At 36.2% G+C, this 19241-nt stretch overlaps 1 protein-coding gene across 5 annotated transcripts in view; it reads right to left on the reverse strand.

The window, feature by feature from the left end:
- The window catches only part of LOC118183565 (neprilysin-2-like), a 181608-nt gene that overhangs the window by 67228 nt on the left and 95139 nt on the right, over positions 1-19241 (reverse strand). For all 5 annotated transcript variants that reach the window (XM_085826442.1, XM_085826441.1, XM_085826444.1 and 2 more), the window contains 4 exons: positions 17128-17347; positions 16132-16230; positions 7292-7366; positions 7052-7188 (listed from right to left, as the gene is read on the reverse strand). In XM_085826442.1, coding sequence (XP_085682568.1) covers positions 7052-7188; positions 7292-7366; positions 16132-16230; positions 17128-17347 — 531 coding nt within the window. The remainder of the gene's footprint in view (positions 1-7051; positions 7189-7291; positions 7367-16131; positions 16231-17127; positions 17348-19241) is intronic.

The following is a 19241-nucleotide window of genomic DNA, read 5'->3' on the forward strand; positions in this document are numbered from 1 at the left end:
GAGGTTTAAAATTAACTGGTAAAATGTTCAACGATCTCTATTGAAACCAGGAACTGTGAACTGTGAAGGTTTACTTTTCCTGTGTCCGGAGAAACAAAAACTGGACGCGGAAGGTGTTTGTTTGTAGCCAACGCCTGCCTGAACTTGTATTTCATCCCGTAGGAACTTAAAAAAAGTTTTGTTTCCTCTGTGTCTGAGGAAAACAAAATCCGGAGGCGGAAGGAGCTAGTCTGTAAAGAACGCTACTGAACTCTCTACTAGAAAGACCTATGATGCTCTCGACTAGAGAGAACGTCGTTAGCAAACTCCTCACACTACAAGTACTTTAATTCATTTTTTTAGTACCTATTTTGAAGAACTGTGAATGGCAACGACTTAACTGAGTAATACGTATGCGTAAAGGCCAGAAGATGAGCCTTCTGGTCAGACGCCTGTCAGAAAAGAGAGAGTTTGGGAAGCTCCGCCAGCGAGCCGAGGTGTGGAGACTTTATTCGTCCAGTGATGATGAGTGCTATCTTCGTTAACGTCTCTGATCGTGTCACCAGCTTGGATATCTACTATAGTTTTCTAAATGTATTAATGCCCTCAGGCGGCTCACTTTTGTGAGTACGGGTGTGGCAATCCCGAGGTACCCTAGCCCTTCAGGGGATCATCTTCTTGGTGAGACGGGTGTCGCGATCCTGGAGCCCCAGTGATCTATCCTCTTTTCCGTCTCCTCTCCTCTTGGCTGGAACTTTTTCCCCTTCCCTCTCCCTTGTGGTTTCTCTCTGCGGAGTTTGGGGCTCGTCGCGAGAAACTAGAGCAGCCCTTGTCTCTAGTTTTCAAGTGGCGAGAAAACTGCCCACGTGTTTGCCGTGCGTGGAGACCCGTGTCGCTGGAAAGGAGGGTCCTGGTAGTTGAGGGGCGAGGTACTGTCCCCAACACACTGCTTTGGCCTCTGCTTTAGCTAAAAGGGAGGCACCTTAGTCGTCCTCACGGGTGTCAATCGGCTGGTCACTAGTCCTTGTGTCAGTGGCTTGGGGTCAAGCTCTCGGGAGTACCTGCTTTCGGGAAAGCCGACTGTGGGGCTTCAGTTTGCGTATAGGTACGGCTAGCCCTAACACAGGAATCTGTGTTCCCTTGTTGGGCTCCGTGGTGGGCGGGGCCGTCGGACCCGAATCTTATATTTTTCAATCATGGGTTCCTTATTTATTTTAAAAAAACCTGAATCAAACGACACGAATCAAGATGTTGAAACCATTGACAAATCTGTGAGCAAGAAAATTCGTACCGATGCAAATTCCAAAGAAACTACTGAATGTCCTCGCTTTGTTGTTGTTACCAGTGCCTCTGAAGAATTTAAAAAGATGTCTCTTTTCCTGATAAACAAATACATTCATTCCTGCATAGGTGAGCCAAAGAACATAAAGCGTCTCCCTTCGGGAGACCTGCTTATTGATACCTTTTCGGCCACCCAGTCTGCTTCACTTTTACGACAAACCAAACTTGGACAGTTATCTATAACTGCGTCAGCACACAAAACACTTAATTTCTGTAGAGGCGTGATCTCGGAAATCGACTTCCTGTCTGTTCCTGAAGAAGAGTTCGTTTCCGAGCTATCTAACCAAAATGTATGTGGTGCAAAGCGGATCAAGGTGCGTAAAGAAGGTAAGTTGATCGATACGAAACACGTGATCCTGACCTTCAAATAGCCTGATCTGCCGAAGAATATTAAGGCTGGATATTTAAATTGCCCCTTAAGGCCTTATATTCCAAACCCCATGCGATGCTTCCAGTGCCAGCGTTTTGGCCATTCCAAGATGTCCTGTCGTGGGACCCAGCGTGCGCTCGATGGTCGCCGATTGGCCACGATAACGATAATTGCACCGCTGCAGCACTGTGTATTAATTGCAAGGGCAACCATTCAGCATTTTCCTGTTCCTGTCCAAAATGGAAATTAGAAAAGGAAGTTCAGACCATAAAAGTTTCTAGAAACATTTCATATGCTGAAGCCAGAAGACAAGTTCAAAGCACACAGCCTCAATCAAACAAATCATATGCCGGCGCCGTTAAATCAACACGCACTATAGCCACTCAAACTTCCATAAGTACACAGACTCCACCAAATAAAACCCAGCAGCCTGCAATTAAGAAAAAGGAAAATCCAACCCATGTCATACAAAATAAAGAAATAACAATCTTGAGCAAACCAAAAACTGTGACTCCAAAAATAGTATCCAAAAATAGAAGCCGAAGCAATAGTTCTGTAGATGACATGAATTCTGAATCTCTAGATTCAGACAGCATGGAAGTGGAGGAGGGAATGGAAGTTCCCGAGCATCTACTTCAGCGCAAAACTAAAAAGGACCACAGAAAGAACAATCATCAATCATAATGGCCACCCTCGTCACATGGAACTGTCGCGGTATCCACCGAAATTTGCTTCATATCAAAGCTATGATCAATGCTTATCATCCTGTGTGCTTGGCAACACAAGAGACAAATCTGAAACCAGGCTAACATGCAAAACTTCAAAGGTTTTCTCTCGTCAGGAAGGATAACCTTGCAGGTGAGTGTGCCAGTGGAGGTGTATGTCTCCTCACCTCACTGGATTATCCCTCAAGTTCCTTTCCTTTGACGACTTCTCTCCAAGTTGTCACTGTACAAGTAAATTTTCATATTGTAGCTTCAGTCGTTTCTCTTTACCTCCTAATGAGCACATTGATCAGCAAGATTTAAATGATCTTTTAGAGCAGCTGCCTGAGCCTTTCATCATAATAGGATATTTTAACGGCCATAGTTCGCTCTGGGGTAGTAAAGATACAAATTGCCGAGGAAGACAAATTGAGCGAATGATCGAAGATCATAGCCTTTGTCTCCTGAATAATGGGCAGGATACTTACTTTCATTAACCTTCAAGGACATTTCACGCTCTCGACCTTGCCATCTGTTCACCATCTCTGTTGCCATTTTGCACTTTTAGTGTCGGAAGTGATCTCTACAACAGCGATCATTATCCCATTTTTGTGTCTCTTGCACGAAGAGGAGCAAACCCCATGTCTAGACTCCCTGGGTTTATACTAGATAGGGCAGACTGGGAACTATTCTCTTCCATTGCAGAGCTCACAGATGAAATTGTAGAAGATGCGCATATTGATGATGCTATTGATGCTGTTACTAATACTATTATTGAGGCAGCTATGCTTTCCATTCCTAGAACATCAGGAAAAATACTTAAATATTCGAAACCATGGTGGAATCGCGACAGTCACGAAGCACTGAAAAAACAGAAAAAGCATGGGGTATTTTTCGTAGATATCCTACTCTGCGAAACCTTATAGCATTTAAAAGAGCCAAAACAAATGCACGAAAAGTAAGAAGGCAGAGCCAAAGGAATTCTTGGATTTCATATGTATCGTCAATAACATCCTCTACGCCTAGTAAGCGGGTTTGGGAAAGAGTTCAAAAAGCATGCGGAATATATAAAGACCACTCACTTTCCTTTTTGGAAAAAGATGGCCGAGTGATTAGCTCCATAGAAGAAATTGCAAATACTATTGGTGAGACATTTGCCGCCGTTTCTTCCAGCAAAAACTATTCACCTGCATTTCTCTCTATCAAGCAGAACTCTGAAATAAATCCCATCGCATTTAACTCTTCCAAATCTGAGCCTTACAATAGAGCATTTACTATGCTGGAATTAAAGAGAGCTTTGTTGCAGACACATAGGTCTTCTCCCGGTTTTGATGGCATAAATTATGAAATGCTAAAACATCTGTCCTATAAGTCACTGACTGCCCTCCTCACTCTTTACAATAGAGTGTGGAAGGAGTGTATTTTCCCAGTGCGTGGAGGACAGCTGTTGTAATTCCTATTGCTAAGCCAGGGAAAGATCCAAGGAATCCATCGAACTATCGGCCGATTGCCCTTACGAGTTGCGTATGGAAACTGTTTGAAAAGATGGTAAACAGCCGCCTAGTCTACTTCTTGGAAAAGAATGATATTATATCGCCTTATCAGAGCGGTTTTCGAAAGGGAAGAACGACTGTAGATAACATGCTCCTCTTAGAGACATCTATTCGAAAAGCATTTGTAAGAAGAAGCCACCTTGTCTCGATATTCTTCGACATTGAAAAAGCTTATGATAAGGCATGGAGATACGGTATACTCCGGGATCTTCACGAGAGTGGCTTGCGCGGCAACCTACCAATTTTCATTCAAAACTTCTTGAACACTAGAACTTTTCAAGTAAGAATTGGCTCAGTTTTTTCGGATGTTTTTGAACAGGAAGAGGGTGTGCCTCAAGGCTGTGTGCTCAGTGTAACCCTGTTTAGTTTAAAAATAAATTCTGTACTAAAAGAACTTCCTGCCACCATCTTGGGATCTCTATATGTTGATGATCTGCAGATTAGCTGCCGAGGAGCAGACATGAGACATGTAGAGAGGCAGCTCCAGATCGCTTTGAACAGGATCCAGGAATGGGCAAAAAGACAAGGATTTACGTTTTCGAAACAGAAGACTGTGTGCGTGCACTTTTGTAGAAAGCGAGGTCTCCATCCTGAGCCTGAATTATACCTCAATGGATCTGTGATTCCAGTTGCACCTGAAGTAAAATTTTTAGGGGTGATGTTCGAGCGAAAATTGACTTTCCTCATGTCCTAAACTTGAGAAAAAGTGTATAAAAGTTTTAAGTATTTTAAAAGTCCTGGCGAACACCTCCTGGGGTGCAGAGCGTTGCTCCATGCTTCGCATTTACAGAGCTCTTATTCGCTCTAGACTGGACTACGGCTCAGCTGTTTACGGATCCGCTCGGTCTTCAGTATTGTTAAAACTAGATCCTGTTCATCATCAGGCTCTGCGGATTTGTTCTGGAGCCTTCAGGACATCTTCTGTGCAGAGCCTTTATGTTGACTGTCACGAGCCATCATCCCGTTTGAGGCGTGAGGAGTTGTCTCTTTTACAGTATTTTAATATATTGTCTCAACCTGACCATGCTTACAAACTGTGTTTATTTGATGATAGCTGTGACCTTTTATTTGAGGCGCGTCCATCCTGTGTGCCTTCTTTTTCTGTCAGAGTTCGTCCCCTCATTGAAGAATTCTCCCTGTCTGATATGTCCCCACAAGCAGTATTTTGAAATCGCACCTTGGGAAAATGTACAAATCCAGCTTCTTGACATTTTCCACAGTTACGGAAAAAGAACCACTAATGACATCATGTATAGACAAATTTTTGCTGAGCACAGGCATAGTTACAGGAGTTATGTTTCCATATATACGGATTGATCAAAGTCAGCTTGCCATGTAGGCATGTCATTTATAATTGGTGACCACATGGAAGGCAGACGTTTACACGACGCTTCCTCTGTCTTAACCTCCGAACTGACTGCCATATATTATGCGTTTTTGTACATCTTCAACGCTGCACCATGGAAAATTTATTGTATATACAGACTCCTACAGTGCATTGAAAGCTTTAGAATCCTTTTGTAGCACCGAGAATTCTGTGATAGTGGATGTCCTCAAATTGAATATTAAATTGACAAGGTGTGGATATGAAATTCTGTACTGCTGGGTCCCCGGATATACAGGAATAAAGGGCAATGAGCTGGCGGACATCATAGCGAAATCTGCTGTTGAAATGACCGACCGCCTCATCCCTTTTAGTGATATACGTTGTGTCATCAAAGAGAAGATCAGAAATAAATGGCAGCAACTTTGGGACATTGAACTTCATAAAATGTTGAGAAGGGTGAAGGCTAAAATAGAGCATTGGCATACTACTTGCAATCGTAAAGGAGGAAGTTCTTTTGACGCGCCTTAGAATTGGACACACTAGAGTGACGCATAGCTTTCTTCTGAGAGCTGAGAATGAGCCTGTTTGTACAAATTGTAATGTATGTCTCTCAGTCTCTCACATTTTAATTGAATGTCCATATTTTAACAGTCTTCGTGAGAAGTATTTTAATGGCTGCGACTTGCCTCTGAACCGATTAATCGGAAGAGAGGTGAATACCAATTTGTTTCACTACCTGAAAGAAACAGGTTTCTATTATCTAATTTGATTTTTGTCCTGAGATTTTATGTTGGAATTTTAATTAATCAGATGTTTTAGGATTTTATATCTATACTGCATATCTCATTATCAGAGTCATAATAAGCATTTTCATCCCATCATTTAAATATCTTTTTACTTGCCTCGATTTTAAAAGTGTGCTGTTGTCTTTATATTTTTTTCCTTTAGTTTATATGTTAAAAAAGAATCCTGTATTTGGCGCATATGGCCTATTGAGCTTTGCGCCATAAATCTACTACTACTACTACTACTAAATGTATTAATTAAATGTTGTATCTGTGATATGTTGTGTGAATAAAAAATGATGCATCACTACTAACAGTGTTAATTCCGTTACCACTGAAGCATCCACGACGTCACAGTATTTACCTAGCCGAGTAACAGAATGTATACACACTCTGTTACTCGGCTTGTGCAAATTTTTCCTTTATAGATGATTAAATTATGTGTTTCTTTTCCTCCGGTTAAGGTTTTTATCCCTTTAGTCAATATGCATGCAATAGTTGTAGAATTATCAACACTTTAAAAGTTGCTTAAGGGCGGCTAAACCTAGTTTTTTTACTATAGCAGCCATATTTTGTTGCATTTGAAAATTAGCAGAATAGTGAATTAAGTCTTTCTGCACTTTTAGTTTGCAGCAAAACGAAACTTTTAGTTTTGTACACCGAAAAATTCTTCCTCGCAGACAAAATTGGTTATTTTCGTGTAGAAACTGTAATTTTAATTGTGAAATATTTTAAAATTGTTTTAACTGTAATTGGTGTTTTATGTTTTTCTACATCTTTCAATTTTTAACGAAGATATTTTGAGTTTTTACGTATATTTGCTTTGCCGCGAAGTGAGAACTGAATTAATTGAATGAGAAATATATAACTAATGAAATTCGGGGAAATAAGTTTAAATGAAACGCAGGAGAAAAAGCGCATTATTCAATATTCCGTAAAAGGAAGTCATGTGGTGTACACATCAGAATTTTTGTAATTAAAATACAACATACGTATCTGTTGGTCTACGTTTGAACCCCAGTGCTGTGTTGGAGTGAGGATGAGTTTTCAAGTGAGAAAAGGAATAATCAGTTGACCATTTGCGCACTTTCATCTCTTTGTCGAAGTAACTTTCGTTGCTTAGTGTCAACTGTAAAACAATCAAGATTTACTGTACAAAGTCTTAACAGAATTCTGCAGACTTTATAGTTAAGACAGTTCTTGAAAATTTTCGTAGAAAGATTGGTACTTACATTTTCGTATCGCTCTGCGATACGAGAATTCAGAAGCCTTGTTGGATAACTAATATGTATGTCCATATTTAGAACCTAAATGATACAAACATACAAGTAGAATAATTGGTCCTAAAATGTATTTGTAAATATATAACTGCTATTTAATTTTTAGATAAATTTTTATTCATTATGTCAAAACCACAAAAACATTCAAGCTAAATTAGCAAAATATTAGGCGATAGTGATGGGATGAGGCGATATACTGGATAAGAAATTTCATTTGTCAGCCTTCGTATTTACGATGTTTAGAAGAGATTACACATTAAAGAGAAATTAAAGCTCGTTTAATCTAAAATATAGCAACCAGTTTGGAGTAACACAAGTTCCATAGACTCTAAAATGAAATATACGGGCAACTATGAAGATTTTATGTGTTAGCATAAATTTAGGTGTTTTGCATAATGAAACTCGATAGGCATACGAAACGAACGTGCGCCAAGATATATATTGGCGAGAGAAAGTAAAGTTCGCGCGCAATGCAGTATATTTGACTTTCACCTTAGCTACGTGCAGTGTATTTGATTTTCACCCTAGCTACTTATATCACGGCCAAACGTCTAATTCAGTTAGTACTTTCTCTTTTCAGGTACGGTGTCAAAGTATGTTCCTGTTTTTTCTTATTGCCTAAATAGGTATGCTTGAAGATGTATAACTTATATTTGTATGTAAGTTATCTCCTTTTCGATAATTCAGTGTTTTAATGTCTGTGAAGATTATTACTTTTTGTTATGCTTAAGTTAAGCAAAATTCTCCTATTTTATTAAATAAAGATTTCGTAGTTAATTTTTTTGACTTATGATTCTTTAATGAAAACTGTGCCTGAGGAATATTACGCCTTCAGTGCTAATGCACAAACCAACATTATGTGAAGCATTTCATTCCAAGCACTCGCCATCAAGTATATACTAAGATATTAACTTTTTCGAGTTCTATTGAAACTTAATAAACAAAACACAAATATTTATAAAAATTTAAAAGGGTTTTTCTTATTTTTTTAATGTAATATCTGTAAAATTTACAGCCTAAGAAATAGAGAATGATTCACAATAACGTTGAAAAACAAAAACTTTAGCTTATGATGTAGAGAAATCAAGTTTTTTTTGGAAACAGGAGCGACAAAAAATGAGCAACGCCCTCGCCGGGAGTCGAACCACGGATCTCTGGAATACGCGCCCAGCATGCAGACCACTACACCACGGAGGCACGCTAAGAAGGCGGGAGAAATACCTTATATACTTCCCCTTTTTAAAGGGCGACTGGGGTTTTAGGGGATCCAGTCGCCAAATCCTGGGTTTGGAGAATCATCATCCACCCCTTTTAGTTCGGGCGCTACTGTACAATCATTAGGTATTTTCAATAGCAGGAGTGATAAAAAACGAGCAACGCCCTCGCCGGGAATCGAGCCACGGACCTCTGGAATACGCTCTCAGCATGCAGACCACTACACCACGGAGGCACGCTAAGAAGGCGGGAGAAATACCTTATAGACTCCCCTTTTTAAAGAGCGAATAGGGTTTTAAGGTGCGTTCAGACGTGGGCGTAAAGCGCATAGAGGCACAGTCATAAGGGCATAAAATACGGGACATCCGTTCACACCTGCGAGACGGAGTCTAAGCTGTGGCCAATGAGAGAAGCTAGATTTGCGCATGCGTGGATGTGTCTACACCTTTCGCGCGCTATTTTCTAGCTCAATTGATTTCTCGTGCTCGCTCTGCTCGTTTTCGTTATTTTGTGTCATGGCTTTTTCAGCTCAACACAAAGTTTTACTGTTCAACAGAATGCTCTTTTATCTGCCCTTCTTATAAGCCAAGAAGCAACGGAAGAAGGTAAAAAAAGAAAAGAACGAAATGGTCTAGAGATATTTTTTTGAAAGACCAATAATTGGTTGGCTCATATCTTTCTGTGCAAAGCAGTATGGAATATTTCTGCATTGTACTGTAGTACTCTCTATGCTATAAACATACACATGCATATTTATATATATAAAACCTTCTTCAATTTTTGTATATAATTTCTCTTATGAGAAATACGATATTCTATATATGCCTAATTTAAAAAAAATCTTGAAGATAACTAACAGATAGCCTGTATATAATATTTTTCCATTTTGCAGGTGTGAAAGCAGTTAAGCTAAAAACAACACTTACCATACATTATTATTATTTTTGTGGATAATTCTGCAAACTGGTACGTTTACATCATATGAGTAATTAAAATAAACTCTGCTGTGCTGTGAGATGTCATAGATGTAAGTTTCATCCACGTCTGTTGTCAGAAGTAATTACTTTTAACGATTTTTCATTTGCTGACAGATTATGACAATTCTTCAATCACTGGCAGACATGCATATTAAAGCACCAAAAACAATTTAATTTCAACATATGCTCTCATTTCTATTTACGACCAATATCTCAAAAGTAATTTCACATTGACAAGTTTTAGGTACCCAAGTCTTCAAATACAACAAAATTATAAACATTTATACCGTATCGAGGAATTTCTACTAGAGAAATAAGTAGCATGAATTTAATGATCAAAATTCCATTCAAATGATAGTAATAAAGAGTGGATAATAATAACAAATACTATTCATTAAATTATAGTCCATGTTATGAATTATGTGTGCTATTCAGTTTCATTAAAAGTCAATTCCTTTCATGGAGAATGTAATTAAAAAACAGAACAGAACATCAACAGGAGACAAAACTGTCTAGACTGTTGACTGTTGTTTTAAGGATATTTCACATTTTTCTTTCTTGGAATTCATAAGAGCATTTTCTCAAAAGATTAAACTTTTATTACTTATACAAAGCTTACACCATTGAATTGTCACTATTCTTAAATAAGTGAAAATAATTTTTCCTGTTTTTTAAAAGTAATATTTTTACTGTAAAAAAAAAGCAGCAGATTTTTGATATTGATTCCATGTTTTAGTAAAATTAATTCATGAAGTTTGTTTGGAAAGAAAATCAGCATTTGAAGCAAATAGCAATACAATATTTCCAGCTTTTTCAATAAATTTATTCTTAAATACAAAAATAATTAAACAGGAAAAAAATATAGCAATAATTTTTTAAAAAATTATAGACAGAAAGAAAGTAATAATAATAATTTACACAGAAAAAAATAAAATTTTTGCAATCATGCATTTTTTTAAAGAATTTTCACAATAAAATGAAAAATATTGGATGGGATCAATCATCTACAGGATCATACACAGCGTGCATAATCCTGAGCTTAACTTTCGCTTTACGAGTTTCATCCATATTTTTCAATATAAATTGAAAAACTCATTAAAAATGCATTAAAAACTCATTAAAAAATGCATGTCATCATGGTAGATTTCTTGCGAGATCAACTCTTTATTTCGTTCGGATACGATTGCAACTCATTATTTCGTTCGGATACGATTACAACTCATTCGGATACGACGTGTTCTATATTAAAAAAAACGTCGCCTTCGATGTGATAGCGAAATCGTCTAAAGAAAGCCGCTTCGTTTTAGCTTCGCTCTGATTGGTCGACGCTTACCCCAAACTCGGCGTAAAGTTAAAAACTTTGAACCCTATGCCACGAGCCCTCAACCAGATTCTGTGACGTAGCAGAGACTGGTTGCCTTGGCAACGGAGCTCGGCTTTAACCACTTATGCCCTTTACGCCCTCGTCTGAACGGGGCCTTAGGGGACCCAATCGTCAAATCCTGGGTGTGGAGAATCATCATCCCCCACTCTTTTAGTTAGGGCGACACTGTAGAGACATTAGTTCTTTTTTTTTTTTTTTTTTGGAAGCAGGAGAGATGAAAAATGAGCAACGCCTTCGCCTGGAATAGAGCCGCGGGCCTCTGGAATACGTGCCCAGCATGTGGACCACTATACCACAAAGGCACGCTAAGAAGGCGGGAGAAATACCTTATAATGGTATACAGTACAACTCCAATTATCCAAACTCCAACTATCCGAATAACTGATTATCCGAATCACTTTCAGAATTTAAGAAAAGAAGACGGAAACGTGCCGCGATTCACAAAATGATGATTCTGTTTACGAGCGCTATTTGTCCTTCTCTCCGCTAAGCTAGAGTAGGCGTAGGGCGAACATTATTGGGATGATGAGACACCATCTCATAGTGCATTTAATTTTTCTATATTTTGTCTATGAAACTAAATGCACAGAGGTAAGATGATTAAGCAGTCCCCACATTTTTCCACAACTCCCGCAATTCCCTTTGTTTTTTTACATCCCCGTGTTTTCCTTTCTTTATAATTTACGATATGACCACAAATACAAACCAGCAAATTTCAGCTTGAAATCCTTTTCAAGTAAAAAAATTACTACATTATAAATTACTTAAAAAAGAACAGTTCGAGACTTATGATACAGTACAACTTCATTTATGCGAACTGCGACTATCTGAATCCCTGATTATCCGAATTTCTTTCAGAATTTTTTAGAGTGAACTGAAGAAGAGAAGTAAAAGGAAATAGAAACTCTAGAAAAGAAAAGAGAAGAGACAGAAGAAGATGAGGATGACATGTTACTTGAGGACTTAATAAACATTATTTTGAAAAATTCCTGCATGTTCAGAAGTTAGTACTGAGGATACAGTACAACAATTATCCGAACTCCTACTATCTGAATCGCTGATTATCCGAATTGCTTTCAGAATTTCAGAATTTTTCAGAATTAACTGAAGAAGAGAAGGAAAATGAGGAAAAGGAAATAGAAACTCAAGAAAAGAAAAGATGAGACTAACGTGTTACTTGAGGAATTAAGAAACATTCTTTTGAAAAATTCCTGCATGTTCAGAAGTTAGTACTGAGGATACAGTACAACAATTATCCGAACTCCTACTATCTGAATCGCTGATTATCCGAATTGCTTTCAGAATGTTTCAGGACTAACTGAAGAAGAGAAGGAAAATGAGAAAAAAGAAATGGAAACTCAAGAAAAGAGAAGATGAGACTAACGTGTCACTTGAGGAATTAAGAAACATTCTTTTGAAAAATTCCTGCATGTTCAGAAGTTAGTACTGAGGATACAGTACAACAATTATCCGAACTCCTACTATCTGAATCGCTGATTATCCGAATTGCTTTCAGAATTTCAGAATTAACTGAAGAAGAGAAGGAAAATGAGAAAAAGGAAATAGAAACTCAAAAAAAGAGAAGATGAGACTAACGTGTTACTTGAGGAATTAAGAAACATTCTTTTGAAAATTCCTGGATGTTCACAAGTTAGTACTGAGGATACAAAAGAATGGATGGTGTGTGATTCGTCAGACCCTGGGTTTCAAATTCTAAATGATTATGAATTTATTGAAAGTGTGAGAGAAGAAAGTGTCTAAGATGACCTTAATGTTGAAGTTGAAGCAAACACGGGACCATCAGCTAGTGCAGCGTTTGTCGGCCTTGAAACTGCGTTGAAGTGGATGGAGCGTCAGCCCGAGTGTGACCACATGCAGTTTTTCATTGTCAAGCGGATGCGCGGCTTGGCTACCCGAAAACGGATGAAGACAATCAAACAGCTTATTAAAGCCTCTTTTCCTTTAAAAAATAGTTTTATTCTCCCATTTTCAACATACAGTAATTAATTAAAGTGTACGTAGACGCTTCCTTCGGAAAAAATCGAATTATCCGAATTTTTGATTATCCGAATAGAATCCGGTCCCAATAATTGATTTGGATAACTGGAAGTTCTACTGATATTATTGTGATATCATATATATAATATAATCAAGTATATCCCTATATCCTTCATGTATATCCTTGTACCTTTATATCATATATGATATTATCTTATTATTAACATGATAAAAAACAAATCCTGCAATCATATTATGATTGTTTATCTCAACGATTTCGAATTTTATCTACATTAAATGGGTGTAATGGAATGAAAAAGCCTAAAACAAAATTAATATCATCTGAAAGGAAAATGGTATATTTTTATCTTAACAGCGTAAAGCAATTATATGAACTATTCATATTGTTACGACATGTCCAGCTGCGGTAAGATAACTTCTCCGCAAAGCTAGTTTAGGGTTGCCAGATTTGGCGCGAAATCGGTCATTTGGCGACAAAATTACCGTATGTCATAGATGAAGCAAGAAAATTCTAGAACGTATTCTTACCGGTTTGTCCAGAATGTTCTCGAAAGCAGGTTACAAGCAATATAAACCCTCCCTGTACGCGGAGTAACAGTGTATCCCTGTACGCGGAGTACAACAACATTACTAATGTGTGCTGATATATAATGCCATTATAAATAATAATAAGCCAATATAATGCTGCAAAGCCTCTCAAATTATGTACGCAAAGCAGTGAAAAATCTAATTTCCAAATCCAAAGTTAACCATAGCAGTTGCGAATAATCAAACAATTAATATATGAATTCATATAAACAGTTAATATATCAATTCATATAAACAATTCGTGGTAATTATGTGTGTTCATATACGGCTTTCCGCATATTGGATCCTTGATGGGGGACATATTAGAGCATTTTTGTAATACTGCGCGTTGCTTTTGTTTAGTTAGAGTGTATTTTATTTAATAATTTTATTTGCAGCTTCGGTCACTTATTGGGCTTGTACTTTAGTGTATTTTTTTATTTGGGGCATTATAATGTATATTTTGTAATTCTAAATCTATCGGAATTTGAATTGTAAAAATAGCACAACTAGAATATAAAATATGAACAGTTTTGGGACGTTTTACCAGCTAGAGAATATTCTAGAAGATTCCAGAAAAATAATTTTTGATGATCTAGGAGTGATTTTTCTCCTAGCTTCCAGAAGACTTGAACAACTCTATAAAATCTTTAGCTACATTACAGTTACACAACCATTAATTCAATTATTCAGTCGATAAAATACATCTCTATTGAATTCCACTAGCTAGCGACTGTTTTAGATTTTGTTTCGTGAATTATTTTAGTTATTTTTTAGTTATTTTAACATGATATTCCTCATGTTTAAAAGAAAATTTGACTTGTTGTTGTTCTATTTCAGCTGCTTTTACTCTTGGAGCTGTTTAGTTTGCTGCATGAACTGTTATCTACTCCTTCCTGTTCATATATCACGATTATTAAGTAGATATTGATGAATCTAAGTACATAATGATCTTATGCATGTCCTTCATAAATCTTTACTTTTAACTGAGTAATGTCATACATGTAATTTTATTAACTTTTTTTCAGCAGTTAATTCAGTTGTTAAGTCGAATAAAAAATGTCATTATATTGTATGCTGCATATTTTTCAAATGCATATTTTTCAAATGCATATTTTTCAATGAATTTACTTTTTCTGTAGTGCACACGACAGCTTTATTAGGCACATGTGGCATAAGCCGAACTTCGTTGCTAAGCAACCACACTTGACGGAAACAGGTATAAAGATTTTTTCCAAATACTCTTGCGGCTCAAGTCTGTTCAAGTATGGTATAAGAACTAACTATTCACAACGAGACTGATATTCGGCCGACGATTTCACTGAGTCATCTACACATGCACGCATGCGCAGTGTTAATTTTCCTGGATTGGCAACGGCTTAAACACTTTCCGTAGGCAGGAAAGAAATTAATAACATTCATGACTTAGGATTATGACAATTATGGCATGCACACCTTGCACAAAAGTAAATGGGACAGTCCTATATCATCCGCTCTGCTGGACCGATTGTCGAAATTTAACTCGGTTTTTTATGTCTCGAAAGAGGGACGAAGGCTATGTATTGGATTTATATACAGCATTATTGTAACATAGGAATTTTGACACAAAATTGGTCTTTATCTGAAATAACATACCATTTTTTTTTCATATTTGGATTCTACGACTCAAATTATGCCTAAATATTTAATTTTGTAAATTTTGGTGAGAAAGTTACCGAAAATTTTTAGTTTGCGCCAAGTATAATTCACTTGGCGAGCTTCTCAATGTACAGCGACCTATTTTCCTTTCCTTTTTTTTTCATTCTACACGAGCGGAAAAAATGTAATCGTTCACGTTTTCAAATAATTTTAACACAGTACATAAAACCACATTTGACATTTTTATCGCTTATTACAAATATCTCAAACTTCAAAACGCGCCAATATGTAAATTCACGAATAGCTTAGGAAATTTTGAATAAAAAACTCTAATTTTTTGCAGGAATTCTTAGAAATACATCTAGGTTAGGTGATGATAAAGATTTTACAGGTTTTAATTCAAAATGTTTTTCTAAAAGTTTATAAAAATAATTTAAGAATACAAATTTTAAAATTAAGTCATAATAAATGGGCGAATTTTATATGGAAGAAACCTAAATTTTGAAATGTGAAAGGAAGAATCAAATAAGTTAAATAAAAATAGATTAAGTTAGATATTGATAAATATATACCAAATTCAGTTAACATGGCGGTGCTAAAATTGTGAGATCTAATTTTTTAAAAACTAATAGTGCAATTTTCACAAAACTTGGCACATTGGTATAATTTGAGTCATAGAATCAAAATATAAAAAAATATTGGTATGTTATTTCATAAAAAGCCCAATTTTTGGTCACAATACCTGTGATAAAACAATGCTATATATAAACCTAATATATAGCCTAAGTCACGCTTTCGAGGCATGGAAAAACTGAAATTAAATTTCGAGAATCGGTCCAGTAGAACGAGAGATATAGAACTTCCCCAATTTTTTTTTTTTTTTGGTGGTGTGCAAGGTGTAAATTATAATATGAATGCTTATGTTTTTTTTTAATTTATAATATTTATGATTGTTCATGATACAGTAACAAAAAGTAAGCAATGTAACAAACTTTATTTCTGGCAGTCATTGAAGTCTCTACATCCATCCACTCACTCTCTAGAACGACATTTGCCATAACGTTTTTTAGAGTAAGAAACATATGGTCTACCTGAAAAATAAGGATGAAATTTTACAAAAGCACATTATTATTTAATTAAAAATTGATCATACCGTTTTACAATGCATGACTGAAGTACATTCATCGAACTAATGCTATAATGTTTCAATAAGAGAGTATCAAACGGTTCATTTACTTTTTGCATGTATTAGCCCAAAGATCATTAGACCCAAACGGATATTAATTTCAAGACGGCATTTTGCGTCGTTTCACTTTTCAAACTGTTGCCACCAAATATTATCTATATTTAAAGAAACTAAATAATGAAGAATCTGCATGAATGCTTGAATGTTTCTCGCATTGTGAAAAACAACGGTACCTATAGCCATCAAATTTTGCATAGCATTATCCTCCGAACGAACATAAGAACTTTAAAGCCCGAATTTTGAATTTAGAATTTGTTTCATTATCTGTTTCAAATTTTTGTAAAACTTTTACCAATTTTTGATTAACAAACTCAATGATTTCAAAGCGACCAATGACAACACTGTACGAAAAAAAAAAAAAAAAAAAAAAAAAAAAAACATTTTTATCCCCAACGTGCGAGGCTGTGTATCAGAAATTCTAAAGATATGCTTTTTCCAAATATTTTTTGATATTGCTGTTGAATTGAATTTTATGTGGTTTAAGTACGAAAAGCGTGATATTTAATAAATAAAGGTAACACACAAAACGTTAAAAAACATTTTGGGCATAATATAAAATCTGAAAACCTTTCAGATTTTTTTCTTAATTTGTATCGATTATTAATATTCCAGAAAGTAGGAATATGTATTCCGGTTTCTGGTATTTTGTACACCGGGAATGCGATTTAACATTATTGGCTTTCTACAGCATTTTATGTTTGAAGATAAAAGGATATTTAAGCATTAATCAAAGGCTACTTACTTTATAATAGGTTTCTCTATCTAAGTGATATTCCACATAATAAGTATTAATTGCAACTGCCAAATTATCCATAAGGGAAGAAACGCATTGTTTCCAACGTGGTTGTTTTTCTGGGACGTCTGGCTTGTCCAATGGCCTTTGACCCAGAGTCCTCCATTCCTTCGACAATAGGGGCAAAGTCTCATGAACAACTCTCCAGTTTATATAATTAGCCACCACTCTGAAAAGAGAAATTGACCATACAGTGGGAAAAGCCATCGAAGTAGTCTGAAAACGTTAACATCTAAGTAGTCGCTCTTACTTCTGAAAAAAAACCGCCATGTATTTTCTGTAATAAAAATCATGTCTGCAGTTATCGTGGTTGCAAAGAATAATAGGAAAAGTTCGAAAAGAAAGCTGCCCCACCTATAGCAGTTATCCCACCTAAAAAGGAAGAAGATTCCCCTCAACTTAGACGAAATGACTCAGAAAAATCCCTTAAAACTGCTTTATAGGGAAAAACTGAAGAAAGAGTTCAAGCAGCACCTCCTGGATTCAGTTAGTTCTAGCCCTTTGTTGCTCAGTGTTCCATTACATGGAACACCCAAATTAAATCGCTTCTGAAACCGTTAAATTCAACCGTAAATGGATAAAAATGCCTTTATAATATACTTCAAACTTCTCTTTTTAAATAGTAGATGGCAGCATATCACAAGGAGACCCAGAATTTTCATTTATGATGTGTTATTGAAATCCACTTATTTTCTAATAATTTTCTATATTTTTTTGTGACACAAAAAAAAAATTTGTTTAAAAAAAATTTTCGTATAATTTTGATGGCTGCACTCTATATTATTTGTTATATATTTTTTTTTTACATTTTTCATACAAAAAGCATGCGCAGAATCATTAAATTAAACGGGGTGTTCCATTAGCGGGAACACTGCGACTTGAAAGATCTCATGCTATTACGCATCAGAACATCTGTCTTAGGAGAAAACATCTGTTGTATAGGTTTTCTATTTCCGTTGTTTTGGGAGAATGAATTCAAACAAAGCAGTCTTGAGGGGCGAGGTGTGGTTTGTGCTATGAAAGCCCTAATATGGGCATCTTGAAATTTTTGTGAGTAGTTTTCAGGCGGGAATTTTATCAGTAGCTTGAGTCATCTTTACTTAGGGGAGCTGCAAGAATTATTTTGCTATCGCTTTTTAGTCTCATTCCCGTTTATTTACAATAATTGTGTAGACATTTTTTGTGTATGTATATCTTATAGCTCATTTTTCTTTATTGTTAATATTAATTGCAGTTAATTTTTTATTATTAATTTTGCATAATTGGCAGGAAAATCTTTCCGAAGAGGAAAGAGTTTCTTTTTCTCTTTCTTTTTACTTGGAATTCTAAACGTATTGTTTCACGGAACAGAAGCCGCACAAAACAGGTTTTTTGTTCAAAACCTGCAAAGTTAGCTTGTGCTTCTATCAAAAAGATGTGACATGCTTTGAAAATTTCACGAAGCTATGAAATCGAAAAATTTGTAAATATTTTTCTATATAGGACTTGTGTATATACATATATTTATCTCATTTATCCATATATATTCAATAAAGTTGTGTATATCCAGAAAACCATGCATACATCTATAATACAGTGTTTTTTCATTACTATACATAAGCTTCTACTTATTTCCGTGCTTCACTGCAATGCTCGCTTAGTCGCACTTTTAAGAGCTCTGGTGGCGCAATGTTCCACCTCATGGAACACCCACAAAATTGAAACGGTAAGTGCAATTTTTACAAAATTTTATCTGTATACTCCTTTAGGCCTAGATAGACTGCATACAACTTTTCCTGTTGAAATATCGACTTTAAAGTGTAGTGCACCACAAAGGGCTAGGGAGTGTTGACTGAAGCCCCTCCTGATGAAAGTAACGAAGCTGTAGATTAGCTGAAAAATAAAGAAATAAATTACTTCCTAAGAACTATTATCTAACAAGTAGAAAAGATATGTGTAGCAAAGACTACAGCAGCAAAGTTATTAGCTGTATTCAAAGCTGCCATGACTCTGATGAAAATCGCTGAAGCTAAAGATTAAATCGAAGACTCAAGATCACGGGTTGAAAGCTCGACTGGACTTTT

This window comes from Stegodyphus dumicola, chromosome 11 (assembly GCF_044657685.1).
Source record: "Stegodyphus dumicola isolate Sdum_Otavi_A_Nest chromosome 11, ASM4465768v1".
Taxonomy (NCBI): Eukaryota; Metazoa; Arthropoda; class Arachnida; order Araneae; family Eresidae; genus Stegodyphus; species Stegodyphus dumicola.